Source organism: Balaenoptera borealis, assembly GCF_965194805.1.
Source record: "Balaenoptera borealis genome assembly, chromosome: 1".
Classification (NCBI taxonomy): Eukaryota; Metazoa; Chordata; class Mammalia; order Artiodactyla; family Balaenopteridae; genus Balaenoptera; species Balaenoptera borealis.
Genome location: NC_138860.1, coordinates 80,611,333 through 80,639,266, shown reverse-complemented (window position 1 = coordinate 80,639,266; position 27,934 = coordinate 80,611,333). Strand labels below are relative to the sequence as shown.

At 55.8% G+C, this 27,934-nt stretch overlaps 1 protein-coding gene and 1 long non-coding RNA gene across 5 annotated transcripts; one reads left to right on the top strand and one right to left on the bottom strand.

The window, feature by feature from the left end:
* The first annotated feature begins 467 nt into the window (after positions 1–467).
* LOC309632074 lies at positions 468–14,284 on the top strand. 3 transcript variants are annotated; one of them, XR_014246717.1, is made up of 3 exons: positions 468–662; positions 13,428–13,568; positions 14,153–14,284. It is a non-coding gene; the product is annotated as an uncharacterized lncRNA (long non-coding RNA). The 3 variants fall into 3 exon arrangements; XR_014246718.1 differs by lacking the exon at positions 468–662 and adding an exon at positions 677–2,196; XR_014246719.1 differs by lacking the exon at positions 468–662 and adding an exon at positions 677–2,695.
* On the bottom strand, positions 7,035–27,739 carry INSRR (insulin receptor related receptor). 2 transcript variants are annotated; one of them, XM_082399007.1, is made up of 22 exons: positions 26,203–27,739; positions 22,038–22,589; positions 20,167–20,470; positions 19,930–20,072; positions 19,572–19,716; positions 18,504–18,718; positions 18,095–18,221; positions 16,450–16,703; positions 16,069–16,236; positions 15,781–15,976; positions 15,552–15,593; positions 15,254–15,474; positions 14,878–15,014; positions 14,631–14,793; positions 14,278–14,383; positions 13,534–13,586; positions 13,122–13,351; positions 12,532–12,642; positions 12,242–12,401; positions 11,812–11,941; positions 11,545–11,679; positions 7,035–11,267 (listed from the first exon to the last, which is right to left on the bottom strand). In XM_082399007.1, the coding sequence occupies exons 1-22, from the start codon at positions 26,285–26,287 to the stop codon at positions 11,024–11,026; spliced, it is 3,921 nt and encodes a 1,306-aa protein (XP_082255133.1). In that variant the 5' UTR covers positions 26,288–27,739; the 3' UTR covers positions 7,035–11,023. The 2 variants fall into 2 exon arrangements, with proteins under 2 accessions (XP_082255133.1, XP_082255134.1); XM_082399008.1 differs by having other exon boundaries at positions 16,450–16,688.
* Positions 27,740–27,934: the final 195 nt, after the last annotated feature.

Sequence of the window (27,934 nt, the reverse complement as noted above, 5' to 3'; positions counted from 1 at the left end):
CAGATTCTGCAGAGATACTGCAGAGAATCCCAGAATCCTGGTCACCCCCATCTTGGGATTCTGCCTTTTGGACAGGGAGGACCCTGGGGATGGACTCTCTCTCTCCACCCCCCTGAGTAGGAGGACACCATGAGGATGGGCACTGCTTGGTATTAAGTATCTACCCGCTACCCTCCCCTCCCATCAGTTGTCTCCTTTTCAAGAGAGAGAAGAATCGAACAGGAGAGCCTCAAGTCTGATTATCAGTACTCAAACACCTGATTGCCATCTTCTCCAAACCTGCCGTTTAATTGATCACCAAATTGGCGGGGGGGTTGGCGGGGAGGTGGCGGGCTTGGTGCAGCTCCACCAAACGCCACGACTCTGCTCTGGCTGCTCTGTGTGCACAGTAACCACGCCCCCCACCTCCCCCCACCCCGCCCCCCCGCTTCTGGAAACCGTGCCCACTGCTTTGATACACTGTGTGATAATTGCAACGGAAGTACTTTTCACCTTTAAAATGGAATTACTCACTCTCTTTGTCTGGAGGCCTGGGCCCAGGCCAGCAGCCCTGGCAAGGAATGAATTCTCTTAGACCCAGGTACAGCGGATCCCTCCCATAAATTCAGACCAGTTTCCGGGCCTGCCGCTGAAATCTTGCGTGTGCCTCAGCATTTTGTCAGGTAGGTGCACTTGGAAGAGCTCTAGCATCTTGAGGCTGTGACTGTCTCTCACCCTTATTTGTATTTTCATCCCCCTCCACCCTTGTGCCAAGGTCAACCTGGGCAAGTTGCTTGATCTCTCCAAGCTTTGGTTGCCTGGTCTGGAACGTGGGAGAACACCTCTCTGGAAGGGTGGTTGTGGGATTCCGTCAGCAAATGGGTGCTGAGCCCAGCAGAGGGTCTGTCTGATCTGCAGGAGGAGCTCAGGTATTTTTTTCCCTTCTTTCCTATAAGTTCCTAGCAATGTGATGGGAACATTTAACCACTGTCTCCTCAGGGCCGGGGCAGAGGGTCAGACCTCAGGTCTTCCCTCTGGCTGGGCTTGTAGCAGCTGGGTCTGGTCCCTCCCCTCTGTCCTGTGAGCTGCCGGGCTGATAACGGGAAGGGCTCAAGAGCACATGTGAGATGGCTTGTCTGCTGGTGTTCCCTTCCCAGAACGCTTTCCCTGAGTTCCTGAATGTATTAGTATGCTCGAGCTGCCATAACAAAAACCACAGATTGGGTGGCATAAACAACAGAAATTTATTATCTCATAGTTCTGGAGGCTGGAAGTCCAAGATCAAGGTGCCAGCAGGGTTGGTTTCTGGTGGGGCCTCTCTTCCTGGCTTGCAGGTGGCTGCCTTCTCACCGTGTCCTCACATGGCCTCTCCTCTGTGCTCATGTGGGGAAGAGGGGGATATCTCTGGTGTGTCTTCCTCTTCTTATAAGGACACTAGTCCTATTGGATTAGGGCCTCACCCTAATGACCTCATTTGACCTTAATGACTTCTTTCATGGCCCTATCTTCAAATATAGTCACGTTGGGGATAGGGCTTCAACATATGAATTTTGAGGGGGCACAATTCAGTCCATACACCAAATGTCAAACCTGTCCTCTTCCCTCAAGGAGCTCACGTTCTAAGGTAGCTAGGACCACAGAGGAGAAGCGGTCATGCCTAGAGCCATGTGCATCCTCCAGGACTTGAGAGGAGAGAGCTCTCTTCTGGCTGGGGTGATGGAGGAAGGAGTCTCAGAGGAGAGTGCCATGTGGGGGCATCTGGGCTGGACCTTGATAAGAAGTTGTGGGCAGAGGGGTAGTCCCAGGCCCAGGGGAAGTCTGGGCAAAGACTTGGGACCATGTGAAGAGCATGCCAGGTCAGATCAGTTTGCCGTCCCCACTTCTCTTCTGCTTCTCTCCCCTGCTGTGTGGGTACTTGGGGAATGTGTGTGCTGCCAGAAGTTTCCTCAGGCTGAATTTGCTGTTAGAGTGAATTGCAACATGGCAGAGGAAAGGGCTGGCTGGGCGGCACTGACAGGAGTGCAGCGGAAGGAACCCTGCAGCAGCTTGAGCCCCTGCGCCAGCTGGCTGGCCGCTCATCCAGATGGTGCAGGGTTAGAGCTGGCAGCGCCTGGAGGGGCGGAGAGGGATTGCAAGGACCGCAGGACCCTGGGAATCTGGAGAGACTGCGGAGAGGGTTCTTGGTGACTGAGAGTCAGGTTCCAGGACTGCTTGGAGGTACTGGGGAAGGGAGACCGGTGGAGAAGTGTAGGGGATCCTGGTGATCTCTAGGGACTCCAGACCACCAGAGGAAGCTCCAGATGTGCTGAGGTGCCTGTGAAGCTGGGGGCACCAAAGGCACCAAGGGCACTGTGGGTCAGCACAGGAAGATGTTCAAGGGAGTTTGGGATCTCGTAGACTCTGGGGGGTGGAACTAGAGGTCTAGAGCGGCTGGGGAGATTTAGGGTTCCCACTCTCTCTCCTCTAGCATGTCCAGCGTGTAGACTTTGTGGCTGGGAAGGAGTCATGGCAGTCAGGCCTGCAGACTTCCTGGTGCAGCCCTTGGGGCTGAGGCCCTCATATGTGGCCTGGACCTCACCCACGACCACCTGAAGGAGAACGCAGGTAGCCCTGCAGATGTCTGGGTTCAGGCATTGTGCTGTGACAAGTGCAGTGGACTTTCCATTTGACAGAGGCCGGGAGCAGTAAATTACCAATAATTTGCTCAAGCAAACTAGTAAGTATGTTTAACTAAGATTCAGTTCAGGTCTGGCTCCAAAGGCAGTATTTTTTTCCTCTCTGCACTCCCTGCCCTTGGCTGGTTTGTTATCATGAATTCATGGAGCATCTATTAAAAACCTATTATGTACTGGAGTGTATGATAGTTTCAAGGGCTGCAAAGATAAATAAGACTCGAGGGCAGGGGAGATACATAGGTAAACAAACCCAGATAATTCAGAGTGACAGGAGCTAGACTAAAAGCCTGTGGTTCAGGGGACGTGTAGGAAGGAGTGGTCCATGCTGCCCAGGATTATGCTGTGAAGGGGGAGCGAAGTCAAGAAGGCTTCAGAGAAGGCGTGGTAGTTGAGAGAGCTGGTTTGAAGGGTGAGCAGATGATCCTCAGGGTACACGGGAAGGGGAGGGTGGAGAGAGTGGAGGACGTTCTGGGTTGAAGGAGCAAAGTGAGTGAAGGTGTGGAGGCTTAGAGCTGCGGTGCCATCTGGGGGTGGCATGGGTGTGAGGGGCAGAGAGCTTGAGAGGTCAGCCTGCTTGGAGCTTTGCCTTTGCTGGTTGGCACCGGGGAGCTACTGAGGGCCTTTCAGCAGGGAAGTGATGAGATCTGAGTTTTAGTTGCAGTGCTCTCAGAGCCCTGGTTCTTGCACGGCTCCATGGGACTGTTGTGGTGCACTGCAGTGATCTGTCTGCATGCCTTCTTGCTCAGGAGGCAGTGCACTCTGCAAGGGTAGGGCCTGGCTTTTGTCCATCTTTGTGGCTCCTTCACCCATGGCAGGAACTACTGTAAGCAGGGGTTTAGCACATACAACATGCTCAAGGAGGTTTGGCGCTGCCGCCAGACCATTGTACAATCTGCCATCCCTGCCCATAAGGACTTATGCCCACCCCTCTCTGGAGCCCTCTTAGCCCGGTGTGGGGCACCTTGTAGACAACAGGATAGAGTGGGAAAATTGTGGACTTTGAATACCAGCTTTGCCATTTATTAGTTGCAGGACTTTGGGCAAGTTATTTCACTTCCTGAAGGCATGGTTCCCTCATCTGTACAATGTCAGTGAAAGAATGAAGCTCACCATTCTTTTTTTTTTAAAAAAATATTTATTTAGGCTGTGCCAGGTCTTAATTGTGGCATTCGGACTTCTTCATTGCGGCATGCGGACTCTTAGTTGTGGCATGCATGCGGGATCTAGCTCCCCGACCAGGGATCGAGGAGTCTTACTCACTGGACCACCAGGGAAGTCCCCACTTTATTCTTTATGTTCGAGTGTATGTCAAGTGTAGATATGTAGAAGGTGCTCAGTACATTTTAGGTCCAATAATCATAATAAATAATGACCCTCATGGGTGCTGGTCACTTACCTATTGTCTCTCAGCTCTAACCCCTCCCTTCTATAATCTGCTCTGTGAGGCTGGGGCTGACTCTGCAAACCATATTTTGCAGAGCGTATTTTGCCAGTGGGCTCTTACTAAGTTCTGCCAACAGGGAGGTTGCCTACAGGGAGAGAGGGGAGGACTTGCTTCTTCCGGTTGCTTCCTTTCAACGTTGCTCCAGCACCAGCTGGGCAGCATTACCTCCTCCAAGATCTGGATCCCACCTCTGGGGTATCCCTTCCCTGAGGTTCTAGACTCTGACAACCTCAACCTTACCTGCTTGCTCTCCCAACCTAGGGGTGGGAGCTTCCTCTTGCGGTTTTCTCTGTGTTACTTAGTGTTCCCTCTTTGCTTTTCAGCCCTCCCACACCAGTAAAGCCAACCCCTTATATTCAATACTCTCTGTGGAAATACCTAGCATGGCTTCTATTTTCCTAAGGGGAGTCCTGACACCAACATCATGGCTATATAAGGCAGCAGGTACTCAGTGCCCTGTGGATGGTGCAGAGTTCAGAAACAGCCTCAGAGACCAAAGATGGGGCAGGGGGTGGGGCAGATGTGGAGGCAATTCCCAGTAGAGCACAGGTCAGGGGATGGGCAGCATGGTGCAAGCTGGTGGATAGGGAAGAGTCTAGACTGATTAGAACATGAGGTTTGTTTTGGGGTGGGGCAGATCACGATGCTGGAAAGGCAAGTTGCAGCTAGAAGTGGAAGGCTTACATGCCAGGGAAGATGCAATTTAGAGATAAAGAAGGGACTGAAGGACAGAGAGGACAAATCAGTTTACTCTCAGCCCTTGAGGCTGGGTTCGTGGTAGAAGGGGCTGGACCTCCAGGAACTGGCTATGTGATCTTAGGCAAGTCATTTGGCCTCTCAGATCACTGATGCCATCCTCTCTAAGTGGATTTTCCATACACTTTGGAAACAGAAAGCTCTTTGCCAGCATAAGGAATTATCGATACTAGGTACTATTCTAAGTAGCTCTGGGGGAGGGGCTCATAGGAGGGAGGAGGGTGCTTTCAGGCTGGGAAAGAGACAAGGTGGGAGCCCAGTGGGGAAGAATGTGGGGGGAGGCCTCCAAGGGTGTGATGGTCCACACTCAGATTGGGAGGCAGAGGGTGAGGGAAGGGATAAAAAAGGAAGCCACGTTTGGGTGTTGGCGTGGTACGTGGGTAAGGCTGAGGAATGAGCGGGGGTGGGAACCTAGGTTGCCACAGGCCCTGGAAGCCACTACAGGTGGAGGCTGGTCCTGCAGGGCTGGGTGGGGAAGGTGGTCCCAAGGACACTGCAAGCAGAGGGCTGTGGGCCTCCCTGTGGGTGGGCTCAGAGTTGCTGGGGATCTCTGTCTGCTTTTCTCTACCTGCCCCCTGTTTTATATCTTCCCAGCCGGAAACATCGTGGGGTTACAAAAACACGCTGCCAATTCTAAATTCACGCAAACCAACTTCGGCCCAGCCTAGAGCACAGAGGAAAAAAATGTTCATGGAGAATATGTATTTGTCAGACCCCAAGGTAACCAACCAGGCAGAGAGAGGGCAGAGTCATGGCCCCGGCCCACTCTGACCTCACCCTTCCTGAGCCCAGGACCTCAACCAACTGGGAGGAAGTCTCATTCCTTTCAAAGCAAACTGCTTGTTTTTCACAACATAAATAATGTATGTTCTTTAAAAACATAAAGAGAAAATACAGATAAGCAAAAAGAAGATATAAATCATCCACAACCCCATCTCCCAGATGCATATTTACACTTTCAGACACTTCTCTGGGTTTGTACATGTAAATGCAAAAAATGGCATTTTATTATTTGCAACCTGCCCTTTTCACTCTGCAGTTCATCATGGCCATCTTTCCATGGCACTAAATGTGCTTCTGCAGCATCTTTTTAAATGATATCACAATTAGATAACAACAACTATAATTTGTATAGTGCTCTATAGCTTACAAAGCACTTGGTGTCTATTATCTTATTTCAGCCCTTGGCCTTCTCTCATGGAGGTCTCTCCCTTAGGTAATTCTGCTGCCAAAGGAGGCCACCCCTGCTTCCTTTGCCCCCTGCCCCCTGACCCTGTTCCCCGGAAGTCTTTATATAGCTCCACCTCCATTCTTCCTGCTTCAGCAGCAGTCGGTTTCTACTCCAATTGCCATTTGGAGAGATGCATGCTGGCTAGACCCCTCTCCTCCATCTCTACTTCTTCCTGCCTGACCCAGCTGTCAACCTCTGTCCTTTTGTGCACACGCTCTCCTTTCTCTGCCTCCTAGAGAGGAAGGGGCCTCTGTCTCATTTGCTTAAGAATCCTTCTGCATAGTCTCAGAATGTTGTCCCCACTGCCACCCTAGCCATCCTTCCCCTCTCTCCCCCTGCACCTCTGCCCACTTCCCCTCTCCTGTCCTATTCTGCTTGAGGACCAGCTTGACACAACCTGAAAGGGTGGGAACCTGCGTGACCCTCTGGTCCCTCAGGATGTGACCCCCTCTTCATCTCCAGATACAGCCAGGCACAAAGTTTCCCTGTTCTTGCTCATGAGTGGGGATGGGTGGGGACCAGACCCACAGAGAGCCAAGGGGCAGGCTGGGGTGTCCTCAGAGCCTCCAGTGCGTGTGTGTAGAGGGGTTCTGATCTCCTGTCTCCCTGCCTCTCTGGGTCTCCTCTCTCCCGCACCCCCTTCCTCTGCCTGTTTCTCCCTCCTCACTACCTCCCCAGCATCCCCAGCCTTTCCTGTCCTCCCTCTGCCTGACATCTGACAATGTCCGTGGTGCTTGAGAGCTGCAGCCACTGGGGGCGGGGAGAGAGACAGGAGGGAATGTCTTGTGCCCCTCCTTCTTTGTCCTAGGATTTCAGTTGACATCTTTATCCTGGGAGTGCCTCCCTCTGCCCACCCCCACCCTGACCGGCGGCCCCATCTCTCCTCTCTCCCCTCTGTGGTGGAAGTGAAGATGGCAAGAGGAGCTCCTGGCCTGCTCAGTCCAAGACGCCAAACTCTTCAGATGTCCTGCCTTCCCAGGGACCAGATGAGGAAGCTGGGCTGGAGTATCTACTCAGCCAGCTACCATCCTGGGCAGGGGGCTACCTCTCCTGGCTTTGGAGAAGGGCAAGTGCCCCTGAGTTTGGGTAATCCAGATATTCGGGCCCAGGGGGCACTCCACCCCTCACCACACCCACCCTGAACGCCTGCCCCATGGCCCTTAGGCCTCCTTTCCACAGCGAGGACGTCAAAACTCTTAGCTGTGTGGCCCCTTTGAGACCCTTCCTTCAGCCAGGCATCAGGGGTACCTGAGCACTTGATCTCAAGCTCCTGATCATGTGCCCAGGGGCTCACCAAATGCCCTCCCTTCTGGCTCCATCCCAGCCCCACCGGCCTGGATTCCTGAGTTGGCACTTTCAGCGTCACTTCCCTCACTCCAGGGACAGCTAGTGTCACCCTAGTGTCCACTGACTAGTAGTGCCTTTAGATGAGTGACCCAGAGGGGCTCCTGTTCATGGAAGGCAGCCAGAAGAAACCCCAGGTGTTCAGGCCCTCTGACTCCTGGGCAAAGATCAGGAGTGGGTAGGAGGTGCCAGCACACTGCCCATCGGCCTCACAGGGACGAGAGGACCCCCAAACTCTCCTTTGTGCCCCTGGGGGCGGGCACTGGTGGCCTGAGGAGTTGGGCATTGAAGTCTCTTGCTGGAAGGAGGAAGACCCTTGCTGTGGGGTAATGGCTGTGACTAACATCTCCCTTGTCCTTCACCTCAGCTAAGGTTGGAGAAGAAGACAAACAACTCCTGGACCAGCGGAGGGGCTTCCACAGCGTTGTTGACACTAGGCCAAGGGGAGGGTCCAAGTTTCTACTCCAGGTTTGCCCCCTGGCTGGGCATCTAAGACCTGGTGCCCTGCCATCCAAGCTCCCTGGGTCTCGGAGGGAGTATGGGGCTGTGGGGCTGACCCAGGAGCAGGAGCAGGATGCTGACCTCTCCTGGCTTCGTACCTGGCTCTTCTTCCTACGTGATGATAGCCAGGAACCACCCTGGCTGCAGCCTTCTGTTCTGTACCCAGAACCTAGAGGAAGAGGAACTGTGAACACCCCTATTTGTCCTGCCTCAACCAAGGCCTGGTCCAGTGGCAGAGCTCACCTGACCCCCGACCACTTGACCTCGAACCCTCCTGCCCCAGGCCTTTGGGCCTCTCACTATGGAGGACTCCAGTCTCTTCCCCACAAAGATGCATCAGTTGCTCCTGTGCTGGGAGGGGTGGGACATGAGACCTATAGCCTCCAGCATCCCTTTGCCCAGGTGGGGGACTTGTCAAGAGGGCACAAGAACAGTTCCAAGGGGGTAGATGGTAAACATGTAATTCTTTTATGCTAATCTGTCTCCACGCTATTTCCTACCCTTCCTAGCCAGCTGCAGGTTATTTTTTCTGGACTTCTGTCTGAATCGGGGGTGGGGGTGGGGGGGAGGAGGAAATCAAGAAAGGTGTTTCTGGACTCTCTATTTTAGTCACTGCATTCATCCTTCTGCCTCTCTGGTAGGTGTCCATCACTCTCCTTCCCCGGGCCAACCTATTGTCTGTATTTAGCTGTCTCTGAGAGAGGACACTTCTTCCCTCCACAAAGCTTCCCTGTATAGTTGGGAAGTCCCTTCTGAAGTCTAACCACCATCTGTCTTGCTACCTTATTACATCTACTTTTCTTTCCTTTAATTTTATTGGAGTATAGTTGATTTACAATGTACATCCACTTCTTTTCTAGGACATAGATGGCAGTAGAGTTTGTCTTCCAGCATCACTACACCTTTCTCCAAAACGTTATTTTGGGCCTGTCACCACCTGCTCATCTTTGGAGGTGAAGCACAGGCAGTGTTTTTCTGAAGCCCTCTTTTCTTCAACTCCCAATCCCTTCTTTAAGCCCTTCCACAACCACATGCCCAGCGCTTCCTGAGCACGCAATGTCCCATCCTGTGGAGGTTAGGGGACATGGGTGGTGGGGAGAGGGCTTGACCCCAGTGCTGCCCTCTGGGCCTGTGCAAGTGCAGGTGTGCCTGTCTGCTGTGCGAGTGTGTGGGTCTCAGATCCAGGGCTTATGTGTGGAGTCTCTCCTCCCTTGTACTCGCTGGTGGCCGGAGACCAGCAACACAGGGAGGAGAGAACAACCTTCCCCACTCTTTTTTCCCTAAGCTGTGGTTCCGCCAGCAACCATTAGGGGTCACTGTTGCCTTAGCCAGCAATGACAGGCAGGGACAGGGAAGGGCAGGGGTGCGTGCGGTGGGACACGTGGTCCTTGCTGCCCACCTGGACCCTAACAGGATAGTGTATGAGTTGTGGTTGTTATCATAGAGACGCCTCGCACAGACTCATGCACACTCCACTCATGCCTTAAGGAGCTGTGGTTTTCAGGACGGGTGCTGGAGTGAGCAAGCACGCTTAGAAGTATAAACCTCCGCAGAACCCCTGTGTGTGACAGCACGGGAGCTCTGGCCCTGAGGACCTGGATGCAGGAAACGCTGATATAGGATGTGAAAAAGCCTTGAGCCAGGCCCAGCCCCTTCTGCTACCACCCCCTTCACCAAGGTTTTAAGTCGTTCATCTGCAGCTCCTCCCCTTCGAATGCTCTGACGCCACTGGCATAAGAGCCTGGAAACAGACTCCCATGCGCTCCTTTAACCTGCCTCCGGGGCATCTCTGCTCCTGGGATGGAATAACAGTAGGGAGCCAGACACACAGACTCTGCTCTGACGTGTGTCCCCTGCCTTGCCTCGGGGGCATCCAGCACGGACTGGTGATGTCATCAGTACCCCTCCCCCACCCCAAGTTCTGCCCACTTCAAGTCTGTCCTGTGATACCCCAGGCAATGTCTGCCCAGTGGAAATAGGGAGGGATGAGGTGTGGCAGACGGGTTGGTGAGGCTGGGAGGCTAGATACAAAGGTTCCCCTGCCGGACTCAACCACTTCTGGCCACCTGAGCTGCAGATAATAGCAGGATGGTCCTGCTTCACTGCCATGGTAACCCTGGCTGCTCAGGTCCTCATGGAGGTGGTGTCTGACAGCAGTGTATTTATCCTATATCACTGCCTCAGGGTCACCACCTCAAGTCCCCAAGGAGGGAGGGAGGAAGTTCATCCAGTGTTAACACCATATAGATGGAGAGATAATGGGCTGCCCGGGACCAGGGTATAAACAGACCTCGGCCTTTATTGTGCCTTCTCCAGTCTTCCCATGAGAGGCAGGGGTGGGGGGCAGAAGTGAGGGCAGGGAGGAAGCAAGGCTATTAAAGCCTTAATAATCCAAGGGTAGGAGGGAGATTGAGGGGGAAAGGACTGGGAGAAGGGGTGAATCGGCACCAAGGGAACGCCCTGGAGAAGAGGAAGGGGGAGCAGCAAGCTTGGGGTCTTTGGGTATGGCAAAGGAGAGGAAGCGGTGAGGGCAGGCCTCCAGGCCAGGCTGGGAACCCACTCACCCGGGTCCCTGGGTTCTCCCCACAACCCCTGCGGCACGGGGCAGAGGGGAGGAGGTGAGAGGAGCCGTCACGTGGACGCCCAAACCCAGCATCCCAAACACAGACTGAGAGGGTTCCAGGCCCAATTCTGGCTGCTCATCTGGTTTCAAATGTGCTGATGGCCCCAGATGCCCACAGGAGCTCCGAAGCCGAGGGTGGGGTTCCCCAGACCCTGCCTCTGGGGCGGGCAGGCCTCTCTTCCTAGTCTGAGTAGGCTCTCTCACTCAGAGGGCAGGATGTCTTGTCCACAGTCTAACCTCCGCTTCTGTTGTGGCCTTGATTACTTTCTCATGGAGGATCAGATTCCTGAGAAAATCTTTCCTGCCATGACTCTGCTCTGCTCTCCCTGTCACCCCCAATCTGTCCTGCTCCTGCTCTCTGTGCCCCCCTTGGCCACCCCCTGCCCTGTCTCAGCATCTCATGGCTGCAAAGGTCAGGTCCCTTCCTCTCTGCCCATGGGAGGCCAACTAGCCAGGGAATGGGGTGCCCCTCAGTGCCCTGGACCCCCATTTTGGGGGCTGAAGTCTGAGGAAGCCCCTTTAGGGGTTGGCCGGGAGTCGGGCTCTGCATCTGTGGGCAGCAGGGAAGCCCGGGCCCCCCGGCACTCTGGGCTGTAATAGAAGGAAAGGAGGCGGAAGGAGGGCCGCAGCTCTTCCTGTATGCTGTCCAGGATGTGGGTAAAAGTTGGGCGCAGGCGCGGGTTCTGCTGCCAGCAGCGGTGCATCAGCTCCTGCCTGGTGGAGGTGGGGGGCAGTGTCAGAGGGGTGCACACGTCCTGCCTCCTGCACTGAGAGGGTCAATCAGTGTGATTGTAGCGGGGGATCATGGGGGATTATGTCTGTGAGGGTCACAGGGGAGTAAATGGGGGTTGTAGTGGGCATTTTGAGTTGGAGGGCTCAGAGCTGGGGATCAGTGCAAGTAAAAGCATCAGAGGAGGTGGGCCAGACTCACGGGGGTGGGACAGGTATAGGCAGGGCAGGGACGAGGCAGGGGCAGACTGGGGTGACTCACAGCTGAACAGGACAGCTCTCCAGCTCCTCTAGGACCCCGCCATCCATGACGAACTTGAGCACCTGCTCATTGGATAGGCCCTGGTAGGGTTGTTCAGCCAGGGTCACAATCTCCCAGAGCACCACGCCAAAGGACCTGGAGGACGCGGAGGAGGGCCTGAGCCCAGCACCCTTAATGCAGCTCAGCGCACCCTAAGGAGTGCACCCAGGCCTCTCCCAAGGCCCTGCCTCCACACCCCCTGAGCCCTCTGCTCCAGCCAGGCCCCACCAGACATCCGAGTGGGTGGTGAAGATTCCGTCTTTGAGGGACTCAGGGGCCATCCAGCGCACAGGCAGCAGCCCCTTCCCGCCCTTGCGGTAATAGTCTGTCTCATACACATCTCGAGTCATCCCGAAGTCTGGAAAGTGAGGGTAGACAGGGTGTGGGGCAGCAGAGCCATTCACCAGTTCCTGCCCCAGGAATACCTTTCCCAACTCTCTCCACCTCCATAGTCTCCAAGAATCCTGGAATGTGAGGGCTCAAAGGACCTCAGAGATCATCCCATCCAAATCCCGCTGCCCTCGGACGAGGAGACTGAGATCCAGGGTGGGGAGCTATCAGGGACAGAGCTGTGGGACAGGCCTGGGTCTCCTCAAGCCTCGCTTAGGGGGGAGTCACTCTACCCAGGCTGCCCCCACCCGCCTGGCCCCCTCTGTACCCCCGATCTTGACGGTGAAGTCCTGGGACACCATGCAGTTTCGGGCCGCCAGGTCTCGGTGCACAAACTTGTTGGCAGCGAGGTAGGCCATGCCATCCGCGATTTCACCAGCCATCTGGATCATATCTCCCAGTGCTGGCCGAGGGAGCCCAGGGTTGTTCTAGAGCCAAGAGAGGGGGCTAGTGAAGTAGTAACTTGAGGCTGGACTCCTGCCAAATGATTACCCCTACAACTGTGCCAAGTCCTCTCTAACTCCCCAGCCCCTCACCCAGGATCTTCCTGGTCCCTACCTCTGCCTCAGGCCGCAAAGATCGAAGATGGCTCTTGAGGTCCCCTCGGGTCATTAACTCCATGATGACCAGAGTTGGCTGGCCCTGAGACACCACACCCAGGAGACGTACCTGGGATGGACAAAGAGCCTGGTTGTAGGTCTACCCAGCTCCCTTGATCTCCCTGGCCAAAACCTTGTTCTGCTGTCACAACTGACCCAGACACCAACCCTCCTAACCCCAACCATGACCATAACCCTAATCTTGACCTAACAATGACCCTGACGCTAACCCATGACCTTAATCGATCTGACTATCATCCCAATCTTCATGATTGAATCAACTCTGACCATGATCCTAATAATGATGTGAACACTCAGTATTGACTTCCACCATGACTGATTCCAGCCCTAGCCATGATCCTACCATGGCCCTATGATGACCCTGTTTTGACTCTAACCCCAGCCATGAGCTTTACCCCAAATAGGATCCTAACCACAGGCCCAACCCTAAACTTGATGGTGCCCTGAAATCATCTCTGATCTTTTCCCTCTTACCACATGAACTTCACCCTAATTTTGACCCTGACAATGCCCTTGACCCTCCCTTACCACATGGTGACACTTGAATGCCTTCATGACGGAGGCTTCCTTGAGGAACTCAATGCGTTCTCGTGGGCTGGCCAGCTCATTCACCGTCTTCAGGGCCACGGGCGTGAGCTCCTCTCCAACCTCAAGTCCTTGTGCCAGCCCCTCGTATACCATCCCAAAAGAGCCCTGGCCCAGTTCCCGGATTATGGAGATCTGCTCCCGAGGCACCTCCCACTCATCAGGGATGTACACTGAGAGGAAGTGGGAGTCACAGGCCAGGGTACTGCTCTCTGCCACACCTCCACCCACTTCTCTTCTCTTCTGAAGGGCTCGGGTCCCAAGGCTGCCTTCTCCAAGATGGTCTGGAAGTCTGCCTCTTCTCCCCTCCTGTCTCCCTTTCCCACACCACCCATCCAGCCACCCCCAAACCTACTATGAGAGGCACTGAAGTACTCCGGATTCACAGAGGTATACAGCATGCTGTTTCTGCAATGGGAGGTGAGAGGGTCAGGCTGGAAGGGTCCTCGGGAAGGAAGAAGCAATGTCAGAGGACAAGGAAGAGGGACATTACAAGGAGGAAGGAAGTTACTGATCATACCCCTAGCTCTGATCAGGGTGACCCCTGGGGAACACCAAGCACTTTCCAAGCTAGTCTTGGTCCTAGTCCTGGGATCTGGGATCTGACAGGCTGGGAAAAGGGAGGACAGAAGTAGAGAAGCTGCTGTCTGCTCAGCTAGTCCTCAGAACCCAGCTAATCAAAGTCCTGCCCTCAGTTCCCTCTCATATCCAGCCCTAGGGGGATCTGACATCAAGAATCCCAGGATCCCAGGACACATCCTGAGGTCTCCTGCTTCTCCCCCTGCTATGATAGGACCAGTTTCATTAGTTCTCAGGCTAAGAGTATGGTGACCAACAGACCCAGTATGCCCAGACTGAGGGGTTTCCCAGTGTTTGGGACTTTCACTACCAAAATCAGGAAAGTCCCAGGCAAACGTGGACAAGTTGGTCCCCCTAACTGAAAGGTGTGTCTCTTTCCTCCATGCCGCCCCCAGGGGAAGAGTTACTGCTTCTAAGGAATTCCTTTCTGCTGTCTCATCTACTACCCTCTGATTGCACTGACCTTATGATGAGGGCTCAGGGAAGAAGGGGGTTGGGAATCAATGGGACTTGTCATCACCTCTTCCTGCTGTAGAAGAAACCGAGGGCAGCAAGAATGATGAGCAGCATGAGCCCCACGGGGGTGACAGTGAGAAGGACGTGCAGCCCCCCAGAGTCTTCCTCCTCTGGTGGCCAGAAGGCAGCAGAGGGTTGGGTCAAAGATGGAGAAGTCAGAAAAAAAAGAAAAAAACAATAATAATAAAAAAAGATGGAGAAGTCAGAGGGTAGAGGACACTTCTCTTTCCACAATGGGAGGTAAAGATGGGGGAGGGATGGGGTGGAGGGGCCTGTGGTTTCCACAATGGGAGATGTGTCTGGGGACCCAGGTGGGGCTGTTTGGGAGTACAGATCTGGGACAGAGGCTCTGCATACCTGGGCCAGGGATGTAGAAAGCGACACCGTCTGTCCAGGAGCCGTTGCCAGCCAGTGAGGTTGCCCGAACTCTGGCAGAGTAGTTTCCAGGGGGCAGCAGGGCCAGGTGGACGCCCCCAAACTTGGCATATCGCAGGCGGGACACACACAGCACTGTGGCCTCCTGAGGGCAACACAGAATAGCTGGCTGGGAAGAGGATGGAGGCACAAACTGGGGCTAGGTTAGGGTGTCTCCTGGGGTACCTACCTCTCCCAAGCGGCGGTACTTGATTTCGTACTTGAGAATGAGTCCATTGGGATCCGGTGGCTCAAGCCAGCGTAGGAGAACACTGCTTTTGCTGGCTGCCTCCCAGGCCACCTTCCCTGGGATGCCATCAGCCTCTCCTGCGGGACAGGGCATCAGGCAGCCCGGCCACAAGTATTTCCTCTCACCTTCATGTTCAAACCCAAGGGCTCTAAACTGGGAGGTTTGAGGAAACGCTGGGATTATGGGGACTGGGAAGGGTGAGCAAACTGCGGCCCTGAGGTTGGCGGGAGGTCAAACTGGCTAGTTGGAGCACTAATTGGATGGGGTCCTTGGGGTCGGTGTGTGGGCGGGGTAGAGCTGGGGGGGCGTCACCTACTGTGGGGCATGGTACGCGCAAAGACGAAGGTGGCAGCGCTGCAGCCCACAGTGTGCGCCGCGTGGTTGCAGGCATGAATGTCGATCCGGTACTCTGTGAAGTGACGCAGGCCCCTCAGCACCGCTCGCTCCCGGGGCACTTTGTCCTCCTGGATCTCGAAATCCGAGCTGTTCCCCCCAAGTCGGAGGGCCCCGGATGCCCGGCGGTGCCTCCCCGAGTCCCTAGGGAGGGCGCAAGTCAGAGCCAGGCCCCGGTCCCGGGAGCCACGCCTCTCGGCCCCTGCTCCGCCCCCGCTCACCTTTGAGGGCTCTTATTGATGGACGTCACCTTCCAAGGGGATCTGGGGAGACCGGGGGATCGGGGAGGTGGGCCCTGTCAGGCCCGCCTGGAAGGCGCCCCAGTGCCCTCTGCAATGGCGGACCGCCTCCCAAACCCACCCACAACCCAGGCCCCGCCCCCCCGCCCCCCGCCCGCAGACCCCGCTCATCAGCACCCTGGCCTCCCGGCTCTCTCGTGCCGAGACGCACTTGGGGATGGTGATGGCATTGTGTAGAAAGTTTTCAAACTTCTTCTGGAAGGAGGCCTCCTGTGCCTCCAGCGGTGGCAGGACCTGCCCAGGAGGTGGGTGCTGGCAAGCGCAGCAGCCCGGCTCCCTGTCGGCCTCGAGTTCCCCGTCTTCGCGGTCGAAGCGGGGGTCGTTGTTGCTGGTGGGCAGCCGCAAGCCTGGTGCGGCGGCGGCGAAGGAAAGAGTTAGACTAGCAGCGCCCGCGGCCCGACACCCCAACCCCTCCGGTCCGCGCCTCCTCCCTGCGCACCGCGGTGGCAGTAGTCATTGAGGTAGAGGTCGCTGTCCTCTGCCAGGCGTTGCCACAGCACCAGGTAGTAGGTGATGTTTCCGTTGCGCTGGGTCGGTGGCTTCCAGCGCACCAGCAGGTGGGAGGAGGAGTTGGACGTGGAGATGACGTCCTGGGGCACTGTGGGTGCTGGGGGTGTGAGTAGGGTACAACTGAGGGGCTGCAGATCCCCCTTTCAAATACTGTCTGGTTAAGGGCCCCTCTCTCTGAGGTCCGGCCTCCCAGCCTCTATAGGCCCGGTGTTCAGTGACCCAGCTTCTCTATTTCTGGTGCTTGGGTTCCCCCATTCTCACTAGGACCCAGGCATTTAGCTCCCAACCCCCTTCAAAGGCTTCAGCCTACCTGCAGGTAAGGTTCGGAGGTAGATGATGGGGCTTTGGGCTCCTTGGTGGGGGCTGTCCTCTGCAGTGGTCAGCGTGATGGCCCTCACAAACACTGCGTACTGTGTCCAGGGCTTGAGCGGGGTTAGGGTCACACCTGGCTCCTGGGTGCGGCTTAGGGGCAGTTCCACATCCAGTAGGTTCCAGCTCTGGGCCCCACAGGCATCTGGACCTACATGCTCTGTGGCATTCTGGAATGGGCTGAACACCCCATCCCTAGAGATGAGGGGCAGCTCAGCCCCAACCCCAGTTTCTAGCATCCCCCTCCTCTCTGAATCATTCCAAGACTGTCATTGTCATGCTTCTTCCAGTACGAGGGCATTCAGAAGCAGGTGTGGGTCTGCCCTTTGGGGCAGGTGCCTTGTGGGCAGGACACACTCACTGAGTGGGTCTGCTCAGAGCTGGAATTGAGCCAGGATCCCCAGTATATCTCTAAGGGAGCACAGCCATAGCCACACTGCAAGGCAGATGCTAGGGGAGTTTCCTGAAAGACCTCGAAGATTCTCTGCCCTTTGAGTCCAAAGGCAGCTGTGTATAGTCCTGCAGAATGTGAGCTCTACAACCGGTGGGTAGGGGTGGGAGGCCGGGGCTTTATCTTGCAGTCCATGTTAGCATTCCTTAACGTGTGGTCCATGGCCCAGAAGATTCAGCATTACCTGAATGCTGAAGCTTGTTAGAAATGCAGATTTATGGGCCCTGCCCAGGACTAAAGGAATCAGAATCTGTGGGAGCGGGGCCCAGGAATCTGTATTTGACAAACTCTCCAGCTCCTCGTGCTAGAGTCCTTCATCTTCCACTGAGGCCTAGGAGAGTCTTGGCCCTGTGAGCAGGCCTCCCACCATTAGTATTTCTCCCTTCCTCCCAGGCCAGGCCCTGTGCTAGTGGGCAACTAAGATCTCTTCATTTTAATTCACAGGAAATGATTCCAAACCAGGTGGCTCCCATCTTCTATCTACCACAGAGGGCTAGTACTCCTCACTCCTGCCCTCCCAGCTTGCCTTCCCAAATCCATCTCTCTTCTCTAAGGAATTCTATTTTTGATCCCTACCCATGCTTTTGGAGAAGTTCTTCCTGTGGTCTAACCACTATCCATCCTGCTATGGTCAGTACATTCTCTCCAAAGGAAAGAGCAGCTGGTCCTTGGTTGTCCCTGCTCCCTCCCTCCTCGGGCTTTAATGAAATGCTGGCAAAGATATGCATAAAACTGGCCAAATTAGTGGGTACTTCCCAAACCGCTGCTGGGGCAGGAGCATGTGGTCAGTACGAAACATTAGCATAGTGAATTGAAGTTTAATTATCCAGGCCTTCCCAGCAGGGCGCCTCTCCTGGGCTTTCAGAAATCCTGATTGTCCTCTTCTCATCACTGGTTAAGGTGAAACTGAGGCACGAAGGGATGAAGAAGGTGAGAGGAGAGAGCCAGACGTGGGCCCTACGAGGGAGTGCGACTCTGGGGTCCTGGCTTGCTGGCTCTCCACAGCCCCCCGGGGCTCTGCCCTCACCTGCCTGCGGTCGTGAACAAATTGACCTGGTCGGGCTCTGACCCCGGCCCGCTCTGGCCCCGCCCCCGCTCTGGCCCCACCCACTCGGGCCCCGCCCCCGCCACTCACGACTCCTTGTAGTACACGATGAAGCTGAGTAGGTCGCGAGCCTCCAGCGGCTCGAAGCGCTCCCAGCGCAGCAAGATACGGTCGGCCTCCGTCACGTTGGACACGAAGCGCAGGGTGCGAGTCTGGCCTGGTCGGGGTGAAGGGCGAACGCTTGCTCTTGACCGTGTTGAGAGCACCTGCTTGAGCCGCCTACTCCCAACCCCCCACCCTGACGCCGCAGCATCCCACCCCCAATGTGACCTCTAAAGAGAACTTATCACATTGACCCCTTCAAGCGTCCCCTTCCACCCGGGAGCATGTCTGGTGTATTTCAGTGTGTGTGAAGGTCAGCGTGTGTGCGCGTCTGGGTGTTCCTTGGGGTCACATCTCTCACTGCCAGGGTGCCAGGGGTTGGGGTATTGGGCCTCACAGGCAGCTCGGTCTCCGTTGGTGCGGGGGTTGATCTCTGCCTTGTTTTGCCGTCCCTTCGTGCCAGTCACCTCCTCCAAGCGGTAGATGTGTTCCAGGCAGAGGCGTGGGTTGAAGGCGAAGTATATCTTGCCCACGGGAATGGTGAGCCCCGCAGCCACCCAGGAGCCCAGCTGCTGCAGGTTCTGGTTGTCCAGCACATACAGAGTGTAGTTCCTGGGGGAGGCCAGGTAACCTTGCTCTGCACGGCCGGTGGGGGCAAGGGGTGAGGAAGGGGGTGTCTTAGGGGTTCTTCCCGAAGGGGCTGCACTGGGGGCACAGGGAAGGAGCGGCACACAGCAGCCCACCCACACCAGTACACATGGGGCATTCATACACACCCACTCGGTGCCACTGACCAGAAATGTGAGGTCCGGCAAGTCACCCACACTCTGTGTTTTCCTCATCAGTGAAATGGGGTCAACTGTTTTTCTGCCTCCCTCCTTCCCTCATCTCACATTAACTGAGCACCTGCTATGTGCCAGGTTCTGTCCTGGCTTTGGGGACACAGGGAGGAGTGGGACTCAGCCTGGGGCTATGCCTCTCCAGCTGGAGCGGGGGCACCCCTGGGGGTACATGAGAAACCACTTGGCTGGATGGTAATTTAAAACATTATTTTGAAAAATCCTGGCTACATTAAGGGTAGGCCTCAACTGGTAAAAGTAGGAATGGGTTTCAAACCCAGGCAGTCTTGCTCTGCAGCTAAGAGGATCAGATGATAACAATTATAGCCAATACATATCGAGTTATATGTAACTATAATTTTATGTAGTCATATATACTTTGTTTCAGGGTCTGTTTTAAGTGCTTTATACATAACAACTTAAGTAATATTCACAATAGCCCTAAGAAATAAGTAGTTATATTAACCCCATTTCACAGATGAGAAAGTTGAGGACCAGAGAAGTTAAGTAACCTACCCAGAGTCACACAGCTAGTAAGTAGCAGAGCTGTTTCCCATACTCTTCACCACAGTTTTGGGAGTGTTGGGGAGGAGATGAGAGAGAGGGAACTATTTCTGACCCCTTACCCATCCACCATGGTGTCCCCCCGGATTAGTTTGAGGTTCTTGAAAAAGCCTAGGGACACGAGGGCAAAGGAGTGCTTGATTTTGAGGAAGCCAGTGATGGTCTCTACCAGTCCCAGGCTGTGCTGCAGCTCCAGCTCCAGGTTATCTGGGAATGGGGAAGACAGGGCTGGAGCAGGGGCAAGGAAAGTGATGGTTCCATTGGGAGGGGGGAGCTGAATGGGGGCCAAGGGAAGGGGGCCCTCAGGGCTGGGACCCAGGATGGTGGAAAGTGGTGCTTCAGCTGGATCATTGTAAGGGGTGTGGCCAGGAGGAAGGGTGTGGCCAGGAGGAGAGGTATGGTCCTGAGGAAGGCACTAACAGCCTTGACGAAGATTGAGGATGAGGCTCCCTTCCACGTGGGTGCAGCCCACCAGATCCTGTGCTGCCTGGACAGAGTCGATGGTCTTGGTGCCCACTTTGCACTCTTTGGGGCATAGCCCCTCGCATTTGTGGCAGAATATGCTAGGAGGGGCAAGCAGAGGATGTGGCATGAGCCCTGGACCAGTGTGGGCCTCCTCACTGCTCCAAGGGTGCCCCCCGCCCACCCGACACTCACCTGCTGTCATTACGGGTGAAGCCTGGAGGGCATTGGGCCAGGCAACTACCCTGGTGGATGCCGAAGGTGGAGGCGCGGCCAGGCACAGAGCGCAGGCTGGCACAGTGCTCGGCCGTGACGCAGCGCCAGGACTCATGCTGGTAGGTGCCTGGAGGGCACACCCTGTGGCAGGCACCCTGGAAGTAGAGGTGGCGGCAGGCGACACAGGCATGGGGGTCTTCTGGCCGGCTGCAGCCTCCCAGGCATTCAGTGTGGCAGCACTCACCCCTAACTGTGCAGGCCAGCCCACGGGGACAGGGGCACACTGCGGGCAGAGTGCTGCATTAGACCTTACCCACGCCTCCTTGGTCCTGGCCCCAGCCCCTCCTCCTGGGCTAACACTCTTAGTCTGCACCCAAATCCCTCCAGCTCAGATGACACTGGTTGCCCACTCTGTTTTCCGCAGACAGGGGCTCTTGAAGATAGGGACCGTGGCCCCTCTCTGTGACTCCTCACCTCCCACAGTGCCTAGTCAGGGGTGTCAGAACTCAGGACCAAGCAGTGACCTTGTCTATCAGGACTGCTGCTCCCCAGCCTGCTGTCCTGTCTAGGCCTAGTGCCCAGATCATTGCTGGGCATGGGGCCAAGGTGAACAAGTCAGCTTCTCCTGAGGAGTGAGGCCCAGGGCAAGGTGGGCCTGGGAGTGTGTAGAAGGAGGGACCATCCCCGGTCATTTGACCCATGCCCCTGTCCATACTTCCTCCCTCTTCAGCGCTCTGCCCTGGGTGGGAGGTGGCCCCAAGCAGATGTGGATGGGTTTGGGGCTGGGTGCCAATGGCCTGGCTACTCTGCACAGCGGCAGCTGGATGTCTGTGGGAGCGATGCGTGTGGCAAGGGTCAGCCAGGGCGTGTTGACACTATACACGAGAAGGACATGCAGCAGCTGTGTTTACAGCCAACAGGGAGATATTGGGGAGGTGGGGCCCAGTGGATACAGCAGGGATCTGGTTACTCTTCTGCCCTCATGCTGAGGCATTGGGGTGAGGGGAGCTGACCTCCAGGAGCTGCGTGGAAAGAGCCCCAGCTTGGGGACCCCAGATCTGCTCCCAGTCTCTGAAGGTCTTCTTTCCCTCCCCTATAACTTTCACTTCCTCCTCCAACCATCCCCTCCTTATTCCACTCCTCCTTTTCTCCACTGTTTCCTTCTGTTTCCCCTCCATGCACCTTACCTCCTAAAGAAGATCCCACTTCACATAATTTGTCCTCACCTGCCCTGTCATTCATCTGTCACCTCCTCCTTTCTCCTTCCACCCAGCTCCCAACCTTCCCATTTCAATACTGCCGGCCTGTGCTGTGGCCATTTTTATCAGAAGCATAGAACTGCTAACATGGCCCAGGCACTGCTCTAATGTTTTACAGAATAGCTCATTCTTCATCACAATGCTCTGATCGTTTTACAGATGAGGAAACTGAGGCACAGATAAGCTAAATAAACATAGCTGGTAAGTAGTAGAGCTGAGATTCAAACACAGGCCAGTCGGCTTCGCTCTTGTCCACTGCCCCATACTGCTTCTTGTGCAGCTGCCTTGTACCCATTCATGCCACCCTTCCCCTCCTCACCATGTCCAACTTATTTACTGTCTCTCCATAATTACCTGATGCTGTCTTGTGCCCACCCCTTGACTGCCTTATGCTACATCAGTTGTTTAACTTTTCTGAGCCTCAGTTTCCTCATCTGCAAAACTGGAATAGCAACAGCACCTCCCTCATAGGATGAGTGAGGATTAAAATAGTGTCAGCAAAGTACTTACCCATACCATCTTACGGCCAGCCAGCCCCATTTGACCCTGCCCCCTCTGTGCCCCCTAGTCGTGTTCTGTGCCAGTGCCCACCTCTCTGGCAGTGGCTGGAGGTCCAGCACCTGTAGTCGGTGTGCCCGCTGAAGGTGGTCCTGGCACAGGGCTCGCCAGTGGCGCCCAGCACGCCGGGGCACACGTCGGCACACTCCTCGCCCAGCTTGTTGCCCACAATGTGGTTGGCGCCAGGTGAAGGCTGCAGCAGGCCCCAGTCAATGGTGGAGAGGTGGCAGAGCTCCTGGTTCTTCTCCACGCGCACGGCCCCACTCAGCACGGCCCCCAGCGCTGGCAGCCCCACGTCCCGCAGGTGAGGCATCTCGAAGATGACCACCGCGTAACCCAGGAAGAGGCGGGCACCGCGGATGACCGCTAGGTTGGGGAAGAGGTCACGCAGGCTCTCCAGGCCATAGACACGGAAGAGCAGCAGGTAGTCGGTGACCTGAGTGAGGCGTGGGAAGCTGAGGCCACGGAAGTCCTCGCCAGTGGCTGTGAACATGAGCAGGATCTGCAGGTGACCCTCCACCACGCTGCAGTTTTCCAGCCGACGCAGCTCTGCCACCTCTGAGCGGATGTCCAGGCTGGGGCACACTGTGGGTACAAGTGCAGGTAGCCCTCAGTACCGTTTGGGCCAAGCACCCCTTGCGTGACCTGCTCCCTGGGCCTCAGAGGCCTCATTGGCAGCTTGGAGGATCCCCACCAGATGAGCCAACATGGACAAAAGTGAGCTCCTGAACTTCCCTCCCAAACTCACGTCCCCTTCTCAGTTGATTGCAACTTCATTCTTGCAGTCAGACTCCAAAGCTAAAGCCTCCATGATTCCTTTCCTTCTCTAACCCCTGTACTCTGTGGGCTCTACCTTTAAAATATATCCAGAGCCACCCGAACTGCTTTCACCATCATCTGTTCCTGGCTTTACAGTAATAGCTTCCTAAATAGTCTCCTCACCTCCACCCCGTCCCCTCTTTCTTCTCTCCTCCCCTCTATAGCCAGAGTGGAAACACAATGCACAAGCTGGATCACTCTCCTCCACTGCTCAAAACTCCCCAATGGCTTTCATCTCGCTGATGAAAAGCCGAAGTCCTTACCACAGCCTACAGGGCCCCTGCAACTCTCCAACTTCACCCGCTTTCTCTCTCTTCTTCAGACACACTGGCCACGTTGCTGTTCCTCAAACAAGCTAGCCAAGCTTCTGCCTTGGGGTCTTTGCACTTTCTGTTCCCTCTGGCTAGAACACTCTTCCCTCTCAATGGCTCCCTCACCTCTTTTAAGTCTTTGCTCAGATGTCACCTTCTCAATGAGGACTTCTCTGACCATCCTATTTAATATGGCAACACTCCCTACTCCCCTTCCTAATTTTTTTTTTTTAATAAATAAATTTATTTATTTATTTATTTTTGGCTGCGTTGGGTCTTTGCTGCTGCGCGGGCTTTCTCTAGTTGTGGTGAGTGGGGGCTTCTCTTCTGGCGGTGCGTGGGCTTCTCATTGCGGTGGCTTCTCTTGTTGCGGAGCACGGGCTCTAGGCACGCGGACTTCAGTAGTTGTGTCATGTGGGCTCAGTAGTTGTGGCTTGCGGGCTCTAGAGCGCAGGCTCAGTAGTTGTGGCACACGGGCTTAGTTGCTCTGAGCCATGTGGGATCCTCCCGGACTAGGGCTCGAACCCGTGTCCCCTGCATTGGCAGGCAGATTCTTAACCACTGCACCACCAGGGAAGTCCCACTCCCCTTCCTACTTAATTTTTCTCCAAATGCTTAACACTGGCTGATATACAATTTACTTATTTATTTTGTTTATTGTACGCTCCAGAACAGCAGGGATCATTGTGTAATTCATTGCTGTATCCTTGGTGCCTGGTATAGTGCCTGGCACGAAATTGGTGCTCAATAAATATTTGATGAAGGAATGAATGAATGAAATCTGTGACTGGGAAGCAGTAGTCTGAGCTTCAGACACTCCACTTCTCTCCCAGGCCTGAGAAAGCTAGATGCCTGGTCCCTGCATCTGTTTACTCTCGAAGGGACATTCCGTGGCTCCCATTGCCAAAAGTTCAAGTTTAAATTCCTCAGCCTGACATTCCAGGGTGTTGATAAACTGGGCCCCGCTAATACCTCCAGCCTCAGAAGAGTTCCTTGGCCTGCCAACACCCTCAGTTCTTGTCCTGAAAGCCTCAGGTCAAGCCCCCACCTTCTCTGACCCTCTGAGTTAATCACTTCAGGCTCAGCTGCACTTAGTCCAGCATCCACACCAGAACACCTGGGGTATTGCCCCAACATTGCTTTCTGTCTGTCTGTCACCCCCTCCAAGGAGGGAGGCTGCTGAGGGTGGGACCCTTGTTAGTCAGCATCCCCACATGGTGCCCAGTTCAGGGCAGGAACCACTGGGCACTCAGGGGTTGTGGGTTGAATCGATGGACATCTGGATCCCAAGTCCACTCCTCCCTTGGGGACCTGGGTGTGTCTGGCTTCTTTGGATCGCAGGGCCCCAGCCCCCCTTTTCTTTCTTTCCCCAAGGCACGTAGGACCATTCTCCTAATGGGCTGGATACCTGGTCCCTGCACTCACTTCTCCCAAGGATACCTTCCATGGTCCCCACTCAGGAAGATTCAGGTCTGAATCCTTCAGCTTGCCATTCAAGTCCTGCTAACCTCTCCAGCCTCCACTCCCTCCCTTCTTACCCAGCCCTCAAGAAACAATGCACCCATCATACATACCCAGGCCCATCCCCTGATGGTTAAAAGGGGGTGGCCAGGCTAGGCTGGCCCCCTGGGGCTTACTTCACACCTTCTCCCTGTTGTCATTAGTGGTCCCTGTGCTTGGCTCTACCCAGCAACTCTGTGAGTGTGTGTGTGTGTGTGTGTGTGTGTGTGTGTGTCTGAGCACATGCAGGCACACATGCACACACACAGAGAGGGAGAATGAGAAAACACTTCTAGTCCCTCCAGGCAAAGGCCAATCAGGCTCTGCAGGCAGATGGGGGGTTCTCTCAGGAGCCCACATGCCACTTCCCGTCATGCCCCAGCCTTTCTAGGGCTCCCCTGATGGGAGTCATTTGGAAAAACAAATCTAACGACCTACACAGGTTAACCCCTGCCTGCCTCCCCTCAGGACATGGTGGTGTGCAGAGCTGCACTGGGAACGGGACATCTGGGTCCCCTGACCAAACACCGCCCTCCCCCGCCCCCCTGCCCCCAGGGCCGTGCTCCTGTCCTGACAACCATGCTCCTGGCTGGCATCTGCTGTGCCCCGTCCTGGCACAGCAGAGGAGGAGGGGAGGGGTGGAGGAGGGGAAGGGTGCAGGGGGTGGGGCTATGCCTTGCAGGCAATGCCTCTGTGACTAGCACTCTTCAGGGGACCCCCTGCCCCAACCCATTCACATCACCCCTCTGTCTCTGCAGGAAAGGGAGACCCTGCTCTGCCCCTGGAAGTCCCCAGTCTGAGGGCATCACGGGACCCCCTCAGGCAGGCACAGAGAACTGGATTCCTGAGCTTCCTCAGTCTGGAAGGGAATGGTGGGTGTGGGGAAAGGGACATCTCTTCATCCTTCCGCCTTTGAATCTTCCACTCTCAGCACTTTTTCCTCTCCCTGCCAAGCCCCCAGCACCCTCATGAGGGCCACTTTGCCTACATGGTCCCAACCCCCAAAACGCTACACATGGGAAGTGTTTAGCCTGGGGACTAATTAAAAGAAGCCTCCTACCCCAGCGGATGGGCCCTCAAAGTGGGGGACGTGGGACAGAACCTGGAGGCAGGAGCTCAGGACCCCAGTCTCGTTTGATCTCTCAGTTCTCTGAGCTTCAGTTTCCTGTCTGCACAATGGGTTCAGTTACTTAATGGTGCCTGGTTTTCAGCTCCCCTTCCCATCCTGGCCCCTTTCCCATTCAGTGGCTCTAGAAAAGACCTCTAAGACTAACCCCCTCATTTTGATTCTCATTCAGGCTTTACTGGGATCACTGTTTCATAAGCAGGAATGGAGGACATCTATTCATCCCTGTTTCAGGGTCCTTCTCATTTCCCAGGGAACTGAGAGGAAAACACCCATCTCCGGGAACTAAATGCTCCTCCTGGTGGGAAGTCCTTCTGAGACCTAACCCCAGTCTTCATGTCGAAGTAAGTAAATAGATGTGTTCTGGCTGGAAGCTCAGTGTTTGGCCTCCCAGTCTGCTGGAAGGGAGATGGGGCTCCAGAAGACAGTTCTGGGGACTCACCCTCGCGAGTGTCCAGGCTAAATCCCAAGGAGAGGAGGATCACAAGCAGGCAGGCTACCCATGGCCACAGACTGGGCACTGCCATTGTCCTAGTCCTGCCTTGTGCCCAGTCCTGGCTCTTCTCCAGATGGCTCCAGGGAGGAGAAGGACCTGACAGGCCCTAAGGGACACAGAGATGCAAGCTTCAGAGGGAAGGGGAAGGGAAGGGGCAGAGTGACAAAGAATCCCACACAGAGATGGTAGGAGACAGAAAAAAAGTAATGAGAGCCACAGAGACACAGACGGTGACAGGCTGCTGGAGCCAGAGACTCAGCGTGAACACAGAGACAGAGAGATGAGGACAGAGATGCAGACAGCAACGGGGAGAGACTCAGAGAGGCTTCCAGGGAAACAAAGTCACACAGGGTGCAGAGCAAAAGGCAGCGCAAGAGGCCGGTCAACCCCGAGGGCGGAGCAGAAGCCCGGGGAACAGGCAGAGGAGAGGAGCGGGGGGTCCCGGGGAGCGCGGGACTCGCCGGGGACAGTCTCCCCGGATCCCTCCGGGCGCGCTCGGCTCCCCAGCGCCAGCTGGCCGCGCTGCCGCGGTATCTCCCTGGGTGGCACGCAGGGGCCGCGCCCAGCTCCCGCCTCCCCGCCCCAGACCGAACGGATTGGTTTGCTGGGACCTCTCGGTTCTCTCCGCCCCTCCCGCCAAGCCAAAATATTTAGCCTGACAACTCAGGGGTGGACAGGTCTGTTGGGGAAATAAGGCCAAAATACAGGGGGATGGTGGGCCAAGAACAGAGTTCCCCCCAGTCCCGCTGCGTCTGAGGTGGGTCCCCCCTCCCTCGCCCCTGCGGACTTCTCCCAATTGGGGCTGCACTGCCGGCCGGAGCGGCGGCGAGCGACCGGGCCCCTCGGGGAAGGGTGGTTCTAAGTTCGGCCACCTGCTGCCTTGACACCTGCGGGGTAACTGCTGGCAGCAGCGACCCGGTGAGCTTGAAACCCGGCGGGAATGCGACCTGTCTCCCGAATAGTCAAGTCCTTCGCCTCTTTGAGCCCCTGGCAACCTCCTTAGGAGCCTGTCACTTCCGCTTTCGGGCGCAAGGCTCTGTCCTAGTTAAGTCCCTTGGTTCCAACCAAAATCCTCGTGGAGAGGGCAATGACCCCGTGGGGCCCCGCTTCTGTCTCGTCACCTTCCTGAATTCAGGCTACTTGGTCGGTCGGTCTGTCTCTGTCTCGGGAAATTGGGGGACAGTCTTTGCTGGGGCCCTGGTGGAGAAAACTCTCCTCTCGGAGGGCTTCCTTTGCGGGTTCCTTGGGCCCTTGTCTGCCCTACCCTTCTCCAAAAGTCCATCCTCCAGAACCCCTCTTCCTTCCCCTTTCCCCGGCTTGAGGCCCGCGGGGTGAAAGGGCTGGGACCTGCCCTGTGACTGCTGCTGGGGACCCGGGGCTTTCCGGGTGCGCGGCCTCCTTGGACCGACGGGTCCCCAGCTCCGCCCGCGGGCGGCTCCCGCGTCCGAGGAGCTAAGAGAGCTATTAATTTCTCCGCGCAGAAATCGATGCTCTTGTCAGAACAGCGATCGATGCCAGCCCAGCCCAGCTTGGCCCTACCCAGCCTGGGGGCCAGTGCCGGCTGGCCCGGGTCAGTGGCTGACGCTGGGTCGCCAGGCGCCGCGCAGTGGGGGCTGCCGACGGCGCCCCCACCCACCCAACCTCGGCGGAGCTCACACCTTTGCGCGCGGGCTTCCAG